This window comes from Myotis myotis, unplaced genomic scaffold (genome assembly GCF_014108235.1).
Source record: "Myotis myotis isolate mMyoMyo1 unplaced genomic scaffold, mMyoMyo1.p scaffold_m19_p_5, whole genome shotgun sequence".
In the NCBI taxonomy this organism is placed as follows: domain Eukaryota; kingdom Metazoa; phylum Chordata; class Mammalia; order Chiroptera; family Vespertilionidae; genus Myotis; species Myotis myotis.
This window is the reverse complement of record NW_023416357.1, coordinates 95,066,497-95,080,794: the sequence shown is the minus strand read 5'-3', so window position 1 is coordinate 95,080,794 and position 14,298 is coordinate 95,066,497. Positions and strand designations below refer to the sequence as shown.

The window sequence follows — 14,298 nt, the reverse complement described above, 5'->3', positions numbered from 1 at the left end:
ATATACTGCGGCGGCGGCGGGCGAGGGACGGCCATATTTGCCGGTGCGGCCCGACCGGCGACAACAAAAAGTGCGCGGGAGCTCGGCGGGCGCACGGACGGGCGCACGGACGCCGGGCCCGCCTCGCCGCCGCCCGGCCTCGCCGCCGCCGCCGCCGCCGCCGCCGCCGCCGCCGCCTCGCGGGCCGGGCCCCCGCTGCGCCCCGCCGCCCGGGGGGATGTCTTACAAACCGAACTTGACCGCGCACATGCCCGCCGCCTCCCTCAACGCCGCTGGGAGCGTCCACCCGCCTTCCACCAGCATGGCGACGTCCTCCCAGTACCGCCAGCTGCTGAGTGACTACGGACCGCCATCTCTAGGCTACACGCAGGGAACAGGGAACAGCCAGGTGCCCCAGAGCAAATATGCTGAGCTGCTGGCCATCATTGAAGAGCTGGGGAAGGAGATCCGGCCCACGTACGCGGGCAGCAAGAGCGCGATGGAGAGACTGAAACGAGGCATCATCCACGCGAGAGGGCTGGTTCGGGAGTGCTTGGCTGAGACGGAGCGGAACGCCAGGTCCTAGCCTCCGAGTCAGTGCGAATGCTTTCCCTCTTCTTCCCAGAAGTGACAGCTCATGCCCCCTATACAGATGAAACTTGGTTTCAAAATGGTAACAGCTTGGTTTGTCCTCCCTGTGCCCCTCCTGGGGTTCGTCAGGCTCCGAACCTCCCGTCACTGAGATGGAGATTTTCGCAGTTATTAGGTTTACATGTTAGTTAGGAACTACCCAGGGCGTTTTGTGTTTTTTTAAGCATTGATTTACATGATGCACGTCAGTTACCTATCACCGCAAACCACAAACCGTAGTTGGCCTCCCAGATACCGGTGTTTCTCTTCTGGATGCATTTCTGTTACGTGGTTCTTTGTTTCTCTTCTGAGCTGATCCAGCTCTGAGGGTTTGTTTCAGCGAGTCCTGCGGCAGCCCTTTAGTAGCCAGCGCGTTCGCCACACACTATAAGTTCTGCTCAGTGTAACTTTTTTTTTTTTTTGCTTAAGCATTTGCATGACTATTAGTACTTTGAAATCCATCTTTAAAATGCACAAGTTATAAATACAGAAGAAAGAGCAACTTACCGAACCTCAACCTCCAACCTCGCCTGACAAGGACCCCTGAAATTTTCCCTAAGGATGTATGTAGATTTCAGTTCCGCCTTTCCCATCAGTGGATCCAAACATCTGGAAGAAAGTGACTAATACTGTTTGCATCTTTGTATGTATTTATTACTTGATGTAATAAAGCTTATTTTCATTAAAAAAATAAATAAATAAAAAAAAATAAAAAACACACTTCCTCACATTTCTGAAAGATGGGAAGTCCAAGATCAAGGTGCCAGAGAGGCGGGTGTCATGCTGAGGCCTCTTCTTTTGGTGTGTAGGAGGCCACCATCTCACTCTGTGTTCATATGACTTCTTCTTTATACGTGTGTGTAACCGAAATTACTTTGCTACTCCAAATACAGCCACACTGGGGTTAGGTCTTCAACATATGATTTAGGGGTACACATACATTTGATCCATAACAAACTCTTACCCAAAAGTTGCCAGTGTAACTTCTCATGCTTTTCTTTGTGCATTAGACAAATGCTGGCCCAGATGTCCATGCATGGCCTCTAAGTGATACAGGCAGGACTCTTTCAGTGATACGACTTTTCCATCCTATATAATAAAGAGGTAAAATGCAAACTGACCGTCATGCCCTTGCACAAGATGGCTGCCCCCATGTGGTCAAAAGATAGCCTCCCCCATGTGGTCACAAGATGGCCGTCAGGGGAGGGCAGTTGTGAGCAATCAGGCCAGCATGGGAGGGCAGTTGGGGGGACCACGCCTGCAGGGGAGAACAGTTAGGGGTGACCAGGCCGGCAGGGGAGGGCAGTTGGGGACGATCCGGCCGGCAGGGGAGCAGTTAGGCATCAATCAGGCTGGCAGGGGAGTGGCTAGGGGGTGACCAGGCTGGCAGACAGAAGCGGTTAGGGGCAATCAGGCCGGCAGGCAGGCAAGCAGTTGGGAGCCAGCAGTCCCAGATTGTGAGAGGAATGTCCCCTGAGGGGTCCCAGATTGGAGAGGGTGCAGGCTGGGCTGAGACACACCCCCTCCTTCAGTGCACAAATTTCATGCACCAGGCCTCTAGTTACTTCAATAATTACTCAGTGAAACGATTGGGGTTGGACCAGGGTCACACAGAACCGGCTTAAGGCTCAGTGTTGTCAAAAAGGTATTTATTGCCAAAGCCAGTTTGGCTCAGTGGATGTAGCGTCAGCCTGCGGACTGAAAGGTCCCAGGTTCAATTCCGGTCAAGGGCATGTACCTGGGTTGTGGGCACATCCCCAGTGGGAGATGTGCAGGAGGCAGCTGATCGATGTTTCTCTCTCATCAATGTTTCTAACTCTCTATCTCTCTCCCTTCTTCTCTGTAAAAAAACAATAAAGTATATATTTTTTTTAAACTTTGCAAAAAAAAGGTATTTATTCAAGGCACCTGGGTGCAGGTGGACTGAGATCAAAAAAGAAATCAGTGGTGAATGGGGAGGGAGCAGGCTTTTTATGCGAGTAAGGGAAGCTTGCAGCGGGCTTTAGGCTGACACACGTATCAGGACCATGCCCCCTGGTTGTAGATTTATGGCCTTGCCCTTTGTCCTTCTGCTGGCGCCAGACGTCCTTCTTCCTGGGGGCTGTGCAGGAGTTACGATCTTCAGAGATTCTGTAAAATAACCACTCAAAGGGAGCATGTTTGTACAAGGCTTAGGCTTGCAGAATGAGCTTTCTTTTGTTAGCCCCTGCTGAGTTAGAGCCCTGTTTGTTGATTAACCCTTTCACCCAGCAGGCACTGCCACTTCCCATGATTCCATTAATTCCAAGATTGTTTATCATCAGCAAGCTCAAACAACTAGGAATAGCCTGCTAAAAGCATACCATGCCATGAATAAGGGCCAGGGCTGGCTACGTAATGCCAGGTCCAGTGCAAAATGAAAATGAGGGACTGTTTGTTCAAAAGTTATAAGAATTTCAAGATGGTGACTGCAGAGCATGAAACCAAGTACAGGGGGCCCTTGGAAGCACAGGACCCTGTGTGACTACGAAGGCCTCTCCCTTATCTTTCTGTGGTGAACACCATCAGGAGCACCAGTGAGCATGTTTTCTTTCATGGTCTTCTCTTCCCTGGCTTCCCCAGGGTAAGGAGGGTAGAGACCGAAGAGCTATAACCATTCATTCCCAGAAGCCTTCTTGGATGAGGAGACATTGGACCTCCCTCTGAGAAGGAGGAAGGAAGTGACAGAAAATGAGATCAGAGCTATGGCTGGGCAGATCCCCAGGGCCTGGCAGACCAGTGGACAGATTTGGTTCTATTTCCATTGTAACAAGACCTTACCGACAGGCTTTAAGCAAGGAAGGCACATAATATGACTACTTTTCTGAATGGCACTCAGCTATTGTTGTGAATAATAAACAAAAAAAAGACATCCCTTGTTACCCTGAAAGTAACATAATCATGGGAGAAATGGCCAGAAATGCAACTCAGATCTAACACAGCAGGTGACAAAATTGTTTTATGTTAATGGTCTGACTTTTGAATTATACTTTTACTTCCATGATTATTTATTTAATGTCTATCTACCCTAGTAACTGGTTAGCTCTATGAAGAAGGAATTACCTTGCTGGTAACTGTCTCTCTAGTGCCTAGCACTGTGTCTGGTACATACTACCATTCAGTAAGTATTTGTTGACTCAATTCATTATTTTATTTATTTATTTTTATATATTTTCTTACTTATTTCAGAGAGGAAGGGAGAGGGAGAGAGAGACAGAAACATCAATGATGACAGAGAATCATTGATCAGCTGCCTCCTGCCCACCCCATACTGGGGATCAAGCCTACAACCTGGGCATGTGCCCTTGACCAGAATTGAACCTGGGACCCTTCGGTCCACAGGTGGACATTCTATCCACTGAGCCAAACCAGATAGGGTTGAATTTGTTCTTTTAAAGGCAAATGTTTTTGTTGTTGTTTTCTTTTTGTTGTTGTTGTTAATTGTGATAAAATATACATAACATAAAATTTATCATTTTAACCACTTTTTAGTGTACAGTTCAGTCGCATTAAATACATTCACACTGTTGTGCAGCCATTACCACTATTTATCTCTAAAACTTTTCATCATCCTAACCTGAAAACTCTGTACCCGTTAAGCAATAAATCCCAGTATCCCCTCCTTCCCAGCCCCTGGCAATTATTGTTCTATTCTCCGTCTTTATGAATTTGACTGCAAGTGGAATCATACAGTGTTTGTCCTCTGGTTTATTCCACTCAGCATAATGTCTTTAGAGTTCATCCATATTGTAGCATGTGTCAGAATTTTCTTCCATTTTAAGGCTGGATAATATTCTATTGTAGGGATAGACCACCTTCCATTTATCCATTCAACCATCAATGGACAGTTAGATTGTTCCCACCATTTGGTGATTATGATTAATGCTATGGACATAGATGTAGAAATATCTGTTTGAGTCATTGCCTTTGATTCTTTTGTGCATTCTTGAATTAACCTTTATATTTTTAAAAAATTAAAAACCTTAGAAAAATTGCAAAATATCACAATAAACTCTCATACACTGAATGGTTGTACATGAAGACAAGGAAGACGTTTATGTTCTTGTGCAATATTTAAATAAGAATGGTAGCCTAATGGGGGCAGCATGACTTTGGGGAATTATAATTTCTCTAAGCCTTACTTTTATGGACTACCAAATGGGAATAACTGTAGGACCTAATTTACAAGATCATTGAGAGAACTGAGATGGTGTAGGTGCTGTGCTTATCACAGTCCCCAATACATGTTAGCTATTCTTATTACTAATAATAATTAAAGAAGTGTTTTGTCAAATAAGCTCAAAAGAAGTCAGAAGGCTTTGGCTAGAGATGAATGACAAATATTTATTCAAGTATCTTAGGGTTTGCAAACCAGAAACACAATAAGGCCATAACCACAGTGTTCCAAACAAGAAAGAAAGCCTTGAGAGTTTTATAGTGAAAAGTGCATTCTTGAGAAGAATCAGCCCTACATTTTTAGCCTCTGGATTGGTCCGAGATGGTAATCTTCCAGGTGCCCAGTGGTCTGGATAACGGAATATTCTTTCCTGAGTTGTTCAGATGGTTATCTACAGAGTTCATGTGCATCAAGGCACTGAGGCACAGCTGAAAAGTTCAAAAGTTAAAGTTCCCAGGCCAAAGCAAGAAAGAATTGGAAAAATGGTAACATTCTAAGGCCACAAGTGGCACTTTGGGATTAAAACACAGGTTTAGGTGGTAGGAGGAGGGTATGGAGACCTGAATGATTTCCTTTGGGTCTTTCAACACATGCTTGGCATTTTACCAAGAAGGAGCTTTATTCTTTCATAAACTTTAGTGTTTTTAAAACATATCTTGCCAAAACCGGTTTGGCTTGGTGGATAGAGCGTCGGCCTGCGGACTGAAAGGTCCCAGGTTCGATTCCGGTTAAGGGGTGTACCTTGGTTGCGGGCACATCCCCGGTGGGAGGTGTGCAGGAGGCAGCTGATTGATGTTTCTCTCTCATCGATGTTTCTGACTCTCTATCCCTCTCCCTTCCTCTCTGTTAAAAAATCAATAAAATATATTAAAAAAAAAACATATCTTGGTATGGAATTTGGATAGTCAAGTAGGACAAAAATAACACATTTACAGGACTGAGGTGCTAAATATGGCATATTTTCCCTTTAGAACATGAGAATGATCAAAATCAGCAAGCATCAATTCCCTCCTTCTTAACAGCAAGCAACCAGGAATCCTGAGTTTGTTTTTACCTAATCAGCAACGTCCAGGCCTTCAAAAAGTCATCCGAGGCCACCAAGATTGTAAATCCACTTTAATTAATCAGATTCACCAAGAGTCGTTGACCAAATTAAGTAGCACAGACAAATTGAATTTTCAAACAAGCACAAGAACAATTTGCCAGTAGCTTCACACATAAAGGTCAACTGGATTAAAGAACATTTATTTGAGTGCATTTTGCCTTTGTTTGCATGCCCACCGAACAACCATTTCTGCCATAAATATTTATTGAATGCCCATTGTATGCCAAACCCTGGATGTCTTATGTACATCTCAGTAAATCTTCTCAACAGCCCTACAACATTGATAATATTATTATTTTCATTTTACACATGAGCAATCTAAGGCTCAGAGGGATAACCATATTTTTTTGAGCCAAAAATTTGTAGACACTATTGTACTTATAAGAACAATGATGCAGGCAGGACATTAGTCACCCAGACAGTCTCAGAAAAATCTAGAATATGTAAAATTCACTAATGTCAAAGGGAGTTCACTTTCAAAAGACAAGAGAGCTAACACCCTTGAATGAATGAGTCCTTCAAACACTGCAGGGAGGTGGTATTCTCCATCCCATGCAAAGGAAGCATCTGGGTCAGGGAGGTGATTCATTTACTCATTCATTCATCCAACAAATACTGAGCACTCCCATTGAGTCAGGCTTTGTCAGGGTCCTAGGGATATGATACAGTGGTGGATTTGGAAAATTAAGTCCCATCCCACAGCATCCCACTCCTAGCTGGCCCTGTATTGCAAAGGGTATGTTTTGCGTAAGGGTATGAATGTGTCCTTCTCACCCTACCCCCACACCCCCTCAAGAGATTTATAAGTAACACATGTACTACTTCCAAATATTTGACAGGCCGTCACCTCTCCACCACCTTGGAGGAATTCCACTAACTTCTTCAAAACCTGACTCAGAGCCCCAGTGCCTGACCTTCATGGTCTGAAGAGTCAAGGAGAATGTCAGTAGGGAGCGGGAGAGAAGAGGAAATAAGCTTTTAAATTTAAAACACGTCTATAGTGGTCTCTTCCACAACTTCAATGCATGGAGGAAAAAAAATAAAAAAGGAAAGAGAAGGGAAAATATTTTATTTTCAAAGATTCAAGAGGCATAACAACCAAATGCAAGGTATGGGTCTTGTTTAAATCCCACTTCAAAAACCTATTAAAAAGGAAAGACATTATGGCCCTGGTCAGCGTTGCTCAATGGTTAGAGTGTTGGCCTATGCACAGAAGGGTCACAAGTTCAGTTCCCAGTAAAGGGCATGTACATGGGTGGTAGGTTTGATCCCTGGCTCCGGAGTGTTGGCTTCTTATTCTGTATAATGAGACTATTCATTCCTATTTGATGGGTTGGTGTAAAGATTTATAATAAAATGGCTCATTGCAATGACAATACTTTTTGTGTTAATAAATGATTTTGATATTGGAATCCACATTTATCCCAAATCACACTCTTCCTGTTCCATCCCTCTCTATTTCCAGTCTCCTTTTTAAGGTACCCACTATTACCAGGAGGCTGGGTTATCTGTCACTCACAGTTTTGAACCATGAGACTATACCAAGTATTTTAAATAAACTAACAAAATTAAATAACTAAGGACCCACAGCCTGAATGTATTGTTATTACTAAGGTGGCTTACATTTTAAGAGGCACCTTGAAAGAAGGCAATGCATAACCCAATGGAATAAATTAATAATGTAGAATTTGGAGTATTTATCTAAATTGATGGACTGAATGTTTAGGGACCCCTCCCTCCAATTCATATATTGATATCCTAACCCCAATGTAATGGTATTAGGAGGTGGAACTTTTGGAAGGTGATTAGGTCATGAGGGAGGAGCCCTCCTAAATGGGATTAGTGCCCTCATAAAAGGACTCTAGAGAGTTCTCTTTTCTATCCATGTGAGGACAGTGAGAAGACACCATCTTTAAAATAGAAAGAGGGTCCTCACCAGACACCAAATCTGCCAGCACCTTGATCTTGGACTTCCCAACCTCCAGAACTGTGAGAAAAAGAAGCCACCCCATCTATCCTATTTTTGTTATAGCAGGCCAAACAGGCTAAGACATCTAATTTAGACTTATGGAGCATCTACCATGTGCCAGACAAGATGCTATGACACAAGAGTACACAAGTGTTCTCTTCCCTCAAAGAATTTGCAGACAACTTCAGGGAACAGATAAGTAAGCAGACTGTTGCTTAGCAGAATAGTGTGAAAAGGATGCTGTGAAAACATTCCTCAGGGGGAGGGAGAGAGCTACCAGAAGAGGCTTCCTCTAGGCCCGGCACATTATTTCTAGCCTTAGCACAGCATCTAGCATGTACACAGTGGCTGCTCTGTAAATATTTACTATGCAATGGAATGAGCTGGTACGAACCTTGGGCTTTTAGGGGCTATGGATCTGCCTCTTTTGGTGCTGCCCCCACAGCTTTCTCCAAAGGGCACTCCATCAGGCCCGACAGTGCTCTCTCAACTTGAGAGAGGCCAATCTGCTAGCTTTGCTATGGTCTCTCCTTTGGTCATTAACTTCCTATTTTCAGATGCTAGGCTTTGGCTCCCAGCAATTAGTTGTAGAGTTTTGCACAAGGTAAACAAACAGGGGGATGCTTTAGGGCAGTGATGGCGAACGTTTTGAGCTCGGCGTGTCAGCATTTTGAAAAACCCTAAATTAACTCTGGTGCCGTGTCACATATAGAAATTTTTTGATCTTTGCAACCATGGTAAAACAAAGATTTATATTTTTGATATTTATTTTATATATTTAAATGCCATTTAACAAAGAAAAATCAACCAAAAAAATGAGTTCGCGTGTCACCTCTGACACGTGTGTCATAGGTTCGCCATCACAGCTTTAGGGCCAGACTCAGATACTGGATGTACTATTTTGACTGCTTGAAGAGTGAAGGTTGGGTGAGTTGGGTTGTGCTCCAGGCCTAGCTGTAGCTCCCCAGAACAATTCCAAAGGAAGCTGCTAATTGTGTTTATCAAAGTTAGTGAATTATGGTGAAAAGCCACTTCCATGGGCCAGGAGGACCCAGTGCCAATCCAACTGGCAGCACCCTTACATCCAAGAACAAATGCCACACATTAATAAGGGCATTCTTGAGTATTGTCAACCAAACAGAAAAGGGAAGAAATGGAGTTGTAGGCAGAAAGGGCAAAGGCTCAAGAAGGTGCAAAGCAAGAGACACTCATGTAACTGGACAGTAGTTTCATGTATTTAAGTAGTTTGTGTGTGTGTGTGTGTGTGTGTGTGTGTGTGTGTGTGTGTGTTCACTCTTCATGCCCCAGTCAAGACAGAATTCCCCATTAGGCACAGTTGGCATAACACCTATGGCCCATAATACTTAGTATGTTTTAACTTTATTTTTAAATCTGAAGAAACAAATCAATATGACAATAATTATTCCAGCTTGGATTTTATTCACCTTTATACATTATAGCAACATAGATGTAAATATGATTTTGTATTTTTTTATGGAGGAGGGAGTCTATGATAACAAATGTACCTATAGTCCATAAACTCATAACATGGCCATGGCCCCAGTGTCTAAAACAGCACACAAATTGACATTCAAGAAATTGCCAAATGAATGAATGAACTGTCAGTGGTCCTGTTTGACCAGAATGCATGTCAAGTGTTGGATGGACATGAGTCCAGACTGTGGACAATCTTGGCTGCTGGTTAAAGAGCTTGGACATCATCTTAAGGGAAACAGGAAGTCATGAGATGTGAATGACATTCAGATTGGAGTTTTGGAAAACCTCTTCTGGCTGTTCTGGTGGAAGGTGGAGGCTGGAGGCAGGGCAATCACTGAGGTCGAAGCAAGGAAGGCGCAGTAGGAGTAGGAAGTCTTTCTGGTTAGACATCACTCCCAGCCAGTGCAGCATCTACAACTCCGCCAGCACATGGACAATTTGGGTCATAAAGTTCCCATGGCATCAGATAAAAGCATTTGATTAAATCATATGATTAAAAAAGCCCTCCCTTGCCCAGCCAGCATGGCTCAGTAGTTGAGCATCAACCTATGAACCAGGAGGTCACAGTTCAATTCAATTCCTGGTCAGGGCAATCCCCAGTGTGGGGCATCCAGGAGGCAGCCAATCAATGATTTCCTCCCATCATTGATGTTTCTATCTCTCTCTCCCTTTCCCTTCCTCTCTAAAATCAATTTTTTTTAAAAAAATTTTTTAAAAAGGCCCTCCTCTCCTAACCAGTTTGGCTCAGTGGATAGAGCGTCGGCCTGCAGACTAAAGGGTCCCAGGTTCGGTTCTGGTCAATGGCATGTACCTTGGTTGCGGGCACATCCCCGGGGGGAGTGTGCAGGAGGCAGCTGATCGATGTTTCTCTCTCATCAATGTTTCTAACTCTCTGTCCCTCTCCCTTCCTCTCTGTAAAAAACCAATAAAATATATTAAAATAAATAAATAAAGAAAGAAAGAAAGAAAGAAAGAAAGAAAGAAAGGCCCTCCCTTTCATTCATCTCCCAATGCTGCTCATTACATCAAGGAGAAAGTCTGGTCTTTAAACCTCTCTAATCCTGGCTAATACCCCATTGTGACAGTAAGAACAGGACCAAGGTCTTCAGGAACAATTGTATCTGGTTATTATCTGATAACACCATTTTTGTTTTCATTGTATTTATTTGCAAAGTTATCTTCTAATACAGCAAACAATCCTAGATTTTCCATTTATCACAGTGATATCAAGTTTCTTGCTAAAATAATTATCTAAGTAAATAAATAAAAGTTATCTTCCAATTATAGCAAACAGTCCTGGATTTTCCATTTATCACACAATGTTATCAAGTTTCTTACTAAAAGAATTCTCAAAGTAAGTAAATAAAAGGAGAAGTAAATTAAAATTAACATTAGAAAAGCAATTATGGAGATTATAGACAGACAAAAAATTGATTTTAGAGAGGAAGGGAAAGGGAGAGAGAGATAGAAACATCAATGATGGGAGGAAATCATTGATTGGCTGCCTCCTGGATGCCCCACACTGGGGATTGCCCTAAAATAAAAAGTCAAGGTGATAGTCAAATGGCTGGAGTTTGGGGAACACTGGAAGGGAATAAATCAGTAAAACACCTTAAGTAAGTGCCAGGTGGGTAGTTAATCACTTTAACTACGAACAATCATGCTTAAGCTACATAATCTTTACTTAGGATAATCTCCTTCAGTTACTTCCTTGTAGCTTAACAGAACAATAGAGTAGTGACCTTGGAATGGAGATAACAAATGCCCTAACCTTTGGAATAGAATGGATAGGATTAAAATCAACTGGTATAAATACAGATGTAACAGGAGAATAAGAACAGAACCTGGCTGGAGAACCTGACTAGAGAACCTGGCTAGGCTGCTGATCAACTGAATGCTGTCTCTGTGTCATTTCCTTCTTTGCCGACAACGTCCACACCTTTAGGAACCCCTGGACCTGCTGGGGTTGGACCTCAACAAATTTGCATATTACCCTTTCATTATATATATATATATATATATATATATATATATATATATATATATATATATAAAATATATTATACTATGAGAGCTATGCTAGGCCTGAGACTGCCCAGGAGCCAGGAGACCAGTGGGAATTGCTGTTTAATATTTTAACCCTGCTGACTTGGCTTCTGTCATTATTTGCTTGCTAAAACAATAGAAAAGTTATTTTGATTTTCTGAATTATATAAATCATCCCATTCGATTGAATACCCTATTGATTGTAATTTGAATACCCCACTGATTTTGGTCACACTGGTTTTAGAAAGCACATTCTTCTGTACCTGGGAACCAGGACAGCACAATTATCCTAAATTGCCTCAGTGGCCACAGATAATGTGTTCCTGTTGACTCAGTGGTCCCAAGACCCGATGGCTCCAGGTGATGTGTTTCTGTCAACTCAGTGGTCCCAAGGCCCATGGCTCCAGGCAATGTGTTTCCATTGATTCAGTGATCCAGAGACCCAAAACTATCATTTAACTAACATGCTCAATTCTGCTTCTGTAAACTGCTTTTTTTGCAAACCAGGTTCCTCATTCCAAACCCTGGAATGTAATCAATACCTTTGTGATTTTTGCCTAAATAAATCTGGTGTTGTGGCCATCTTATCACTGCGAGATTTGGAGAGCAAAATGCCCCCTTGTAGTCCCGGATTTGCAATAAATGTGACTCCTTAATTCGACTTCTTGAGGCTTCCTTGTGTGATTCGCAGGGTACATTACAACAATCCCACTGTGCAATCACCCCAGAGCACAGATTCCTAACCGGTTAGGATGACTCACACTACCTTAAACTCTCTCCTTTCTTTTCTCCCTCCCTCTCTTTCTCTGAGTAAGTATACCCAAATTTACATTATTTGCATCTAGGCTATGACTTCACTACAGTCAACAGAGCATGGTCTTTGGAATAGTCAGCCCTGGGTTCAAATCTGACTACACTATTTCCTAGAAAAGTGAGGCCTTAGAAAAGCAACTTTGCTTCCATCTATAACTTCCTTGTTCCTTGTTCTTGCTTACCTTGGGATGCTTGTACTGCTCTGAAGAACTCCTATCTATTTTCTAGAATGGATGCTTCCTGATTCAAGAATTACTAATAAATGTCAACTAGATCATCTGTGAAATATTCTTTTAATAATAATAACAATGCTTGCAAGTCCAAAGAATGTAAAGTTATTTTCTAGAGGATCTAGTTGCTTTTTTAGGGGCTGAGAATATGTTATCCCATGCCCTGACTGATGTGGCTCAGTTGGTAGAGCACCATCCTGTGCACTGAAAGGTCACAGGTTGGATTCCAGTTAGGGCACATACTCAGCTTTCAGGTTTAATCCGTGGTCAGGGTACATTCAGGAGGCAATGGATCAATGTTTCTCACATTGATGTTGCTCTCTCTCTCTCTTCCTCTCCCTTTTTCTCTCTAAAATCAATACAAACATATTATATATTTGATTTGCCACTTCAGCCTATTATTTTGAATTAAAGATACTTAAGGAACAGCCAGTGCAAGGATACTCTGGCCCTCTTTTGTCCCCCTAAAAGCAGAAGATAAATCTCCCTGGTGAAAGGTGTACTCCCTGTACCAGGAGGGTAGAACGCATCCTTATCGCCATAGAGAGAGAATTTAGGGACAAGAGGTCTATATAAACAAACCATTTTACTACTCCTTGTCCAAATCCCCCTGTCTAGTCAATTATTCACAAATTGCTTGACTAAACGGTATAAAAGCTTCCTGCTTCGCCCCCGCCCCTTTTCTTATAATCCTCACCCAACATTATGTTTATTGATGAGAGAGAGAGAGAGATCCATCAGTTTCCTCCTGTACACATCCCAACTGGGGATCAAACCTGAAACCTAGGTATATGCCCTGACTGGGAATTGAAAGGGCGAGGGCTACGCCCTCCATCTTGCTCCGAATCCTCCATTTTTGGGCAGAGCCATGTGCTCAGCAAGGCTTCTTCCCGGAAGCCCAAGCCTCTGCTAGCCACACCCAGGATTTCTCTAAACTAACCAATGACAATCAAGGGAAGTGCACGCCATAGATATGACTACATCCTGTGTAACGAGACACCGACTTGCGCCTGGCCAATCAGCAGAGCCCACAGTCCCCTCTCCTCCCCTTACTCCACCCCCCTATAAAACTCCTCTTCCCACCGGGCTAGCTCTCTTTCTGCCCCTTGGCTTGCCAATGCGTCGGTGAGTGTGGTCGGGGAGCTGAACTAGTTCGAATAAAGACTCTTTGCTTTTGCATCGGACACAGCTGGCTCCCTGGTGTGGTCTATTAGGGATCTTGAAATCTGGGCATAACAGGAATCAAACTCATAACGTTTTTGGTGTATAGGATGATGCCCCAACCTACTGGCAGGTCTTTGGTCACTTCTTTTTAAATATATTTTTATTTCTTTTAGAGAGGAAAGGAGAGAGAGATAGAAACATCAATGATGAATCATTGTTCAGCTGCCTCCTGCACATCCCCTACTGGGGATGGATCCAGCAACCCAGGCATGTGCCCTGATGGGGAATCCAACGTGACCTCCTGGTTCATAAATCAACACTCAATCACAGAGCCACACCAGCTAGGATTCAGTCACTACTTTAGCTTCCTATGGTTGTGAAGCTCCCATACTAATATTAACGTAAGAAGCCATTGAAACCTGTAAAGAATTTTTGTGAATTTATTTGAACCAAACTGTTGACATATGCCAGGAAGCAGGACCTCAGCAAATTGAGATAATGCTCCAGAGATTGGTGGGTTACATTTGTATTTATACATTGTGTTAATGTAAAAAAAACCATTGAAACCTGTAAAGAATTTTTGTGAGTTTATTTGAGCCAAACTGTCGACATATGCCGGGAAGCAGAACCTCAACGAATTGAGATAGTGCTCCGGAGAATGGCAGGGTTA

At 43.0% G+C, this 14,298-nt stretch overlaps 1 protein-coding gene across 1 annotated transcript; it reads left to right on the top strand.

The window, feature by feature from the left end:
* The first annotated feature begins 173 nt into the window (after window positions 1–173).
* LOC118656897 (cyclin-dependent kinase 2-associated protein 1-like) lies at window positions 174–832 on the top strand. The gene has a single exon (XM_036310673.1). It carries the CDS (start codon window positions 218–220, stop codon window positions 563–565), a length of 348 nt encoding a protein of 115 aa, XP_036166566.1. The 5' UTR covers window positions 174–217; the 3' UTR covers window positions 566–832.
* Window positions 833–14,298: the final 13,466 nt, after the last annotated feature.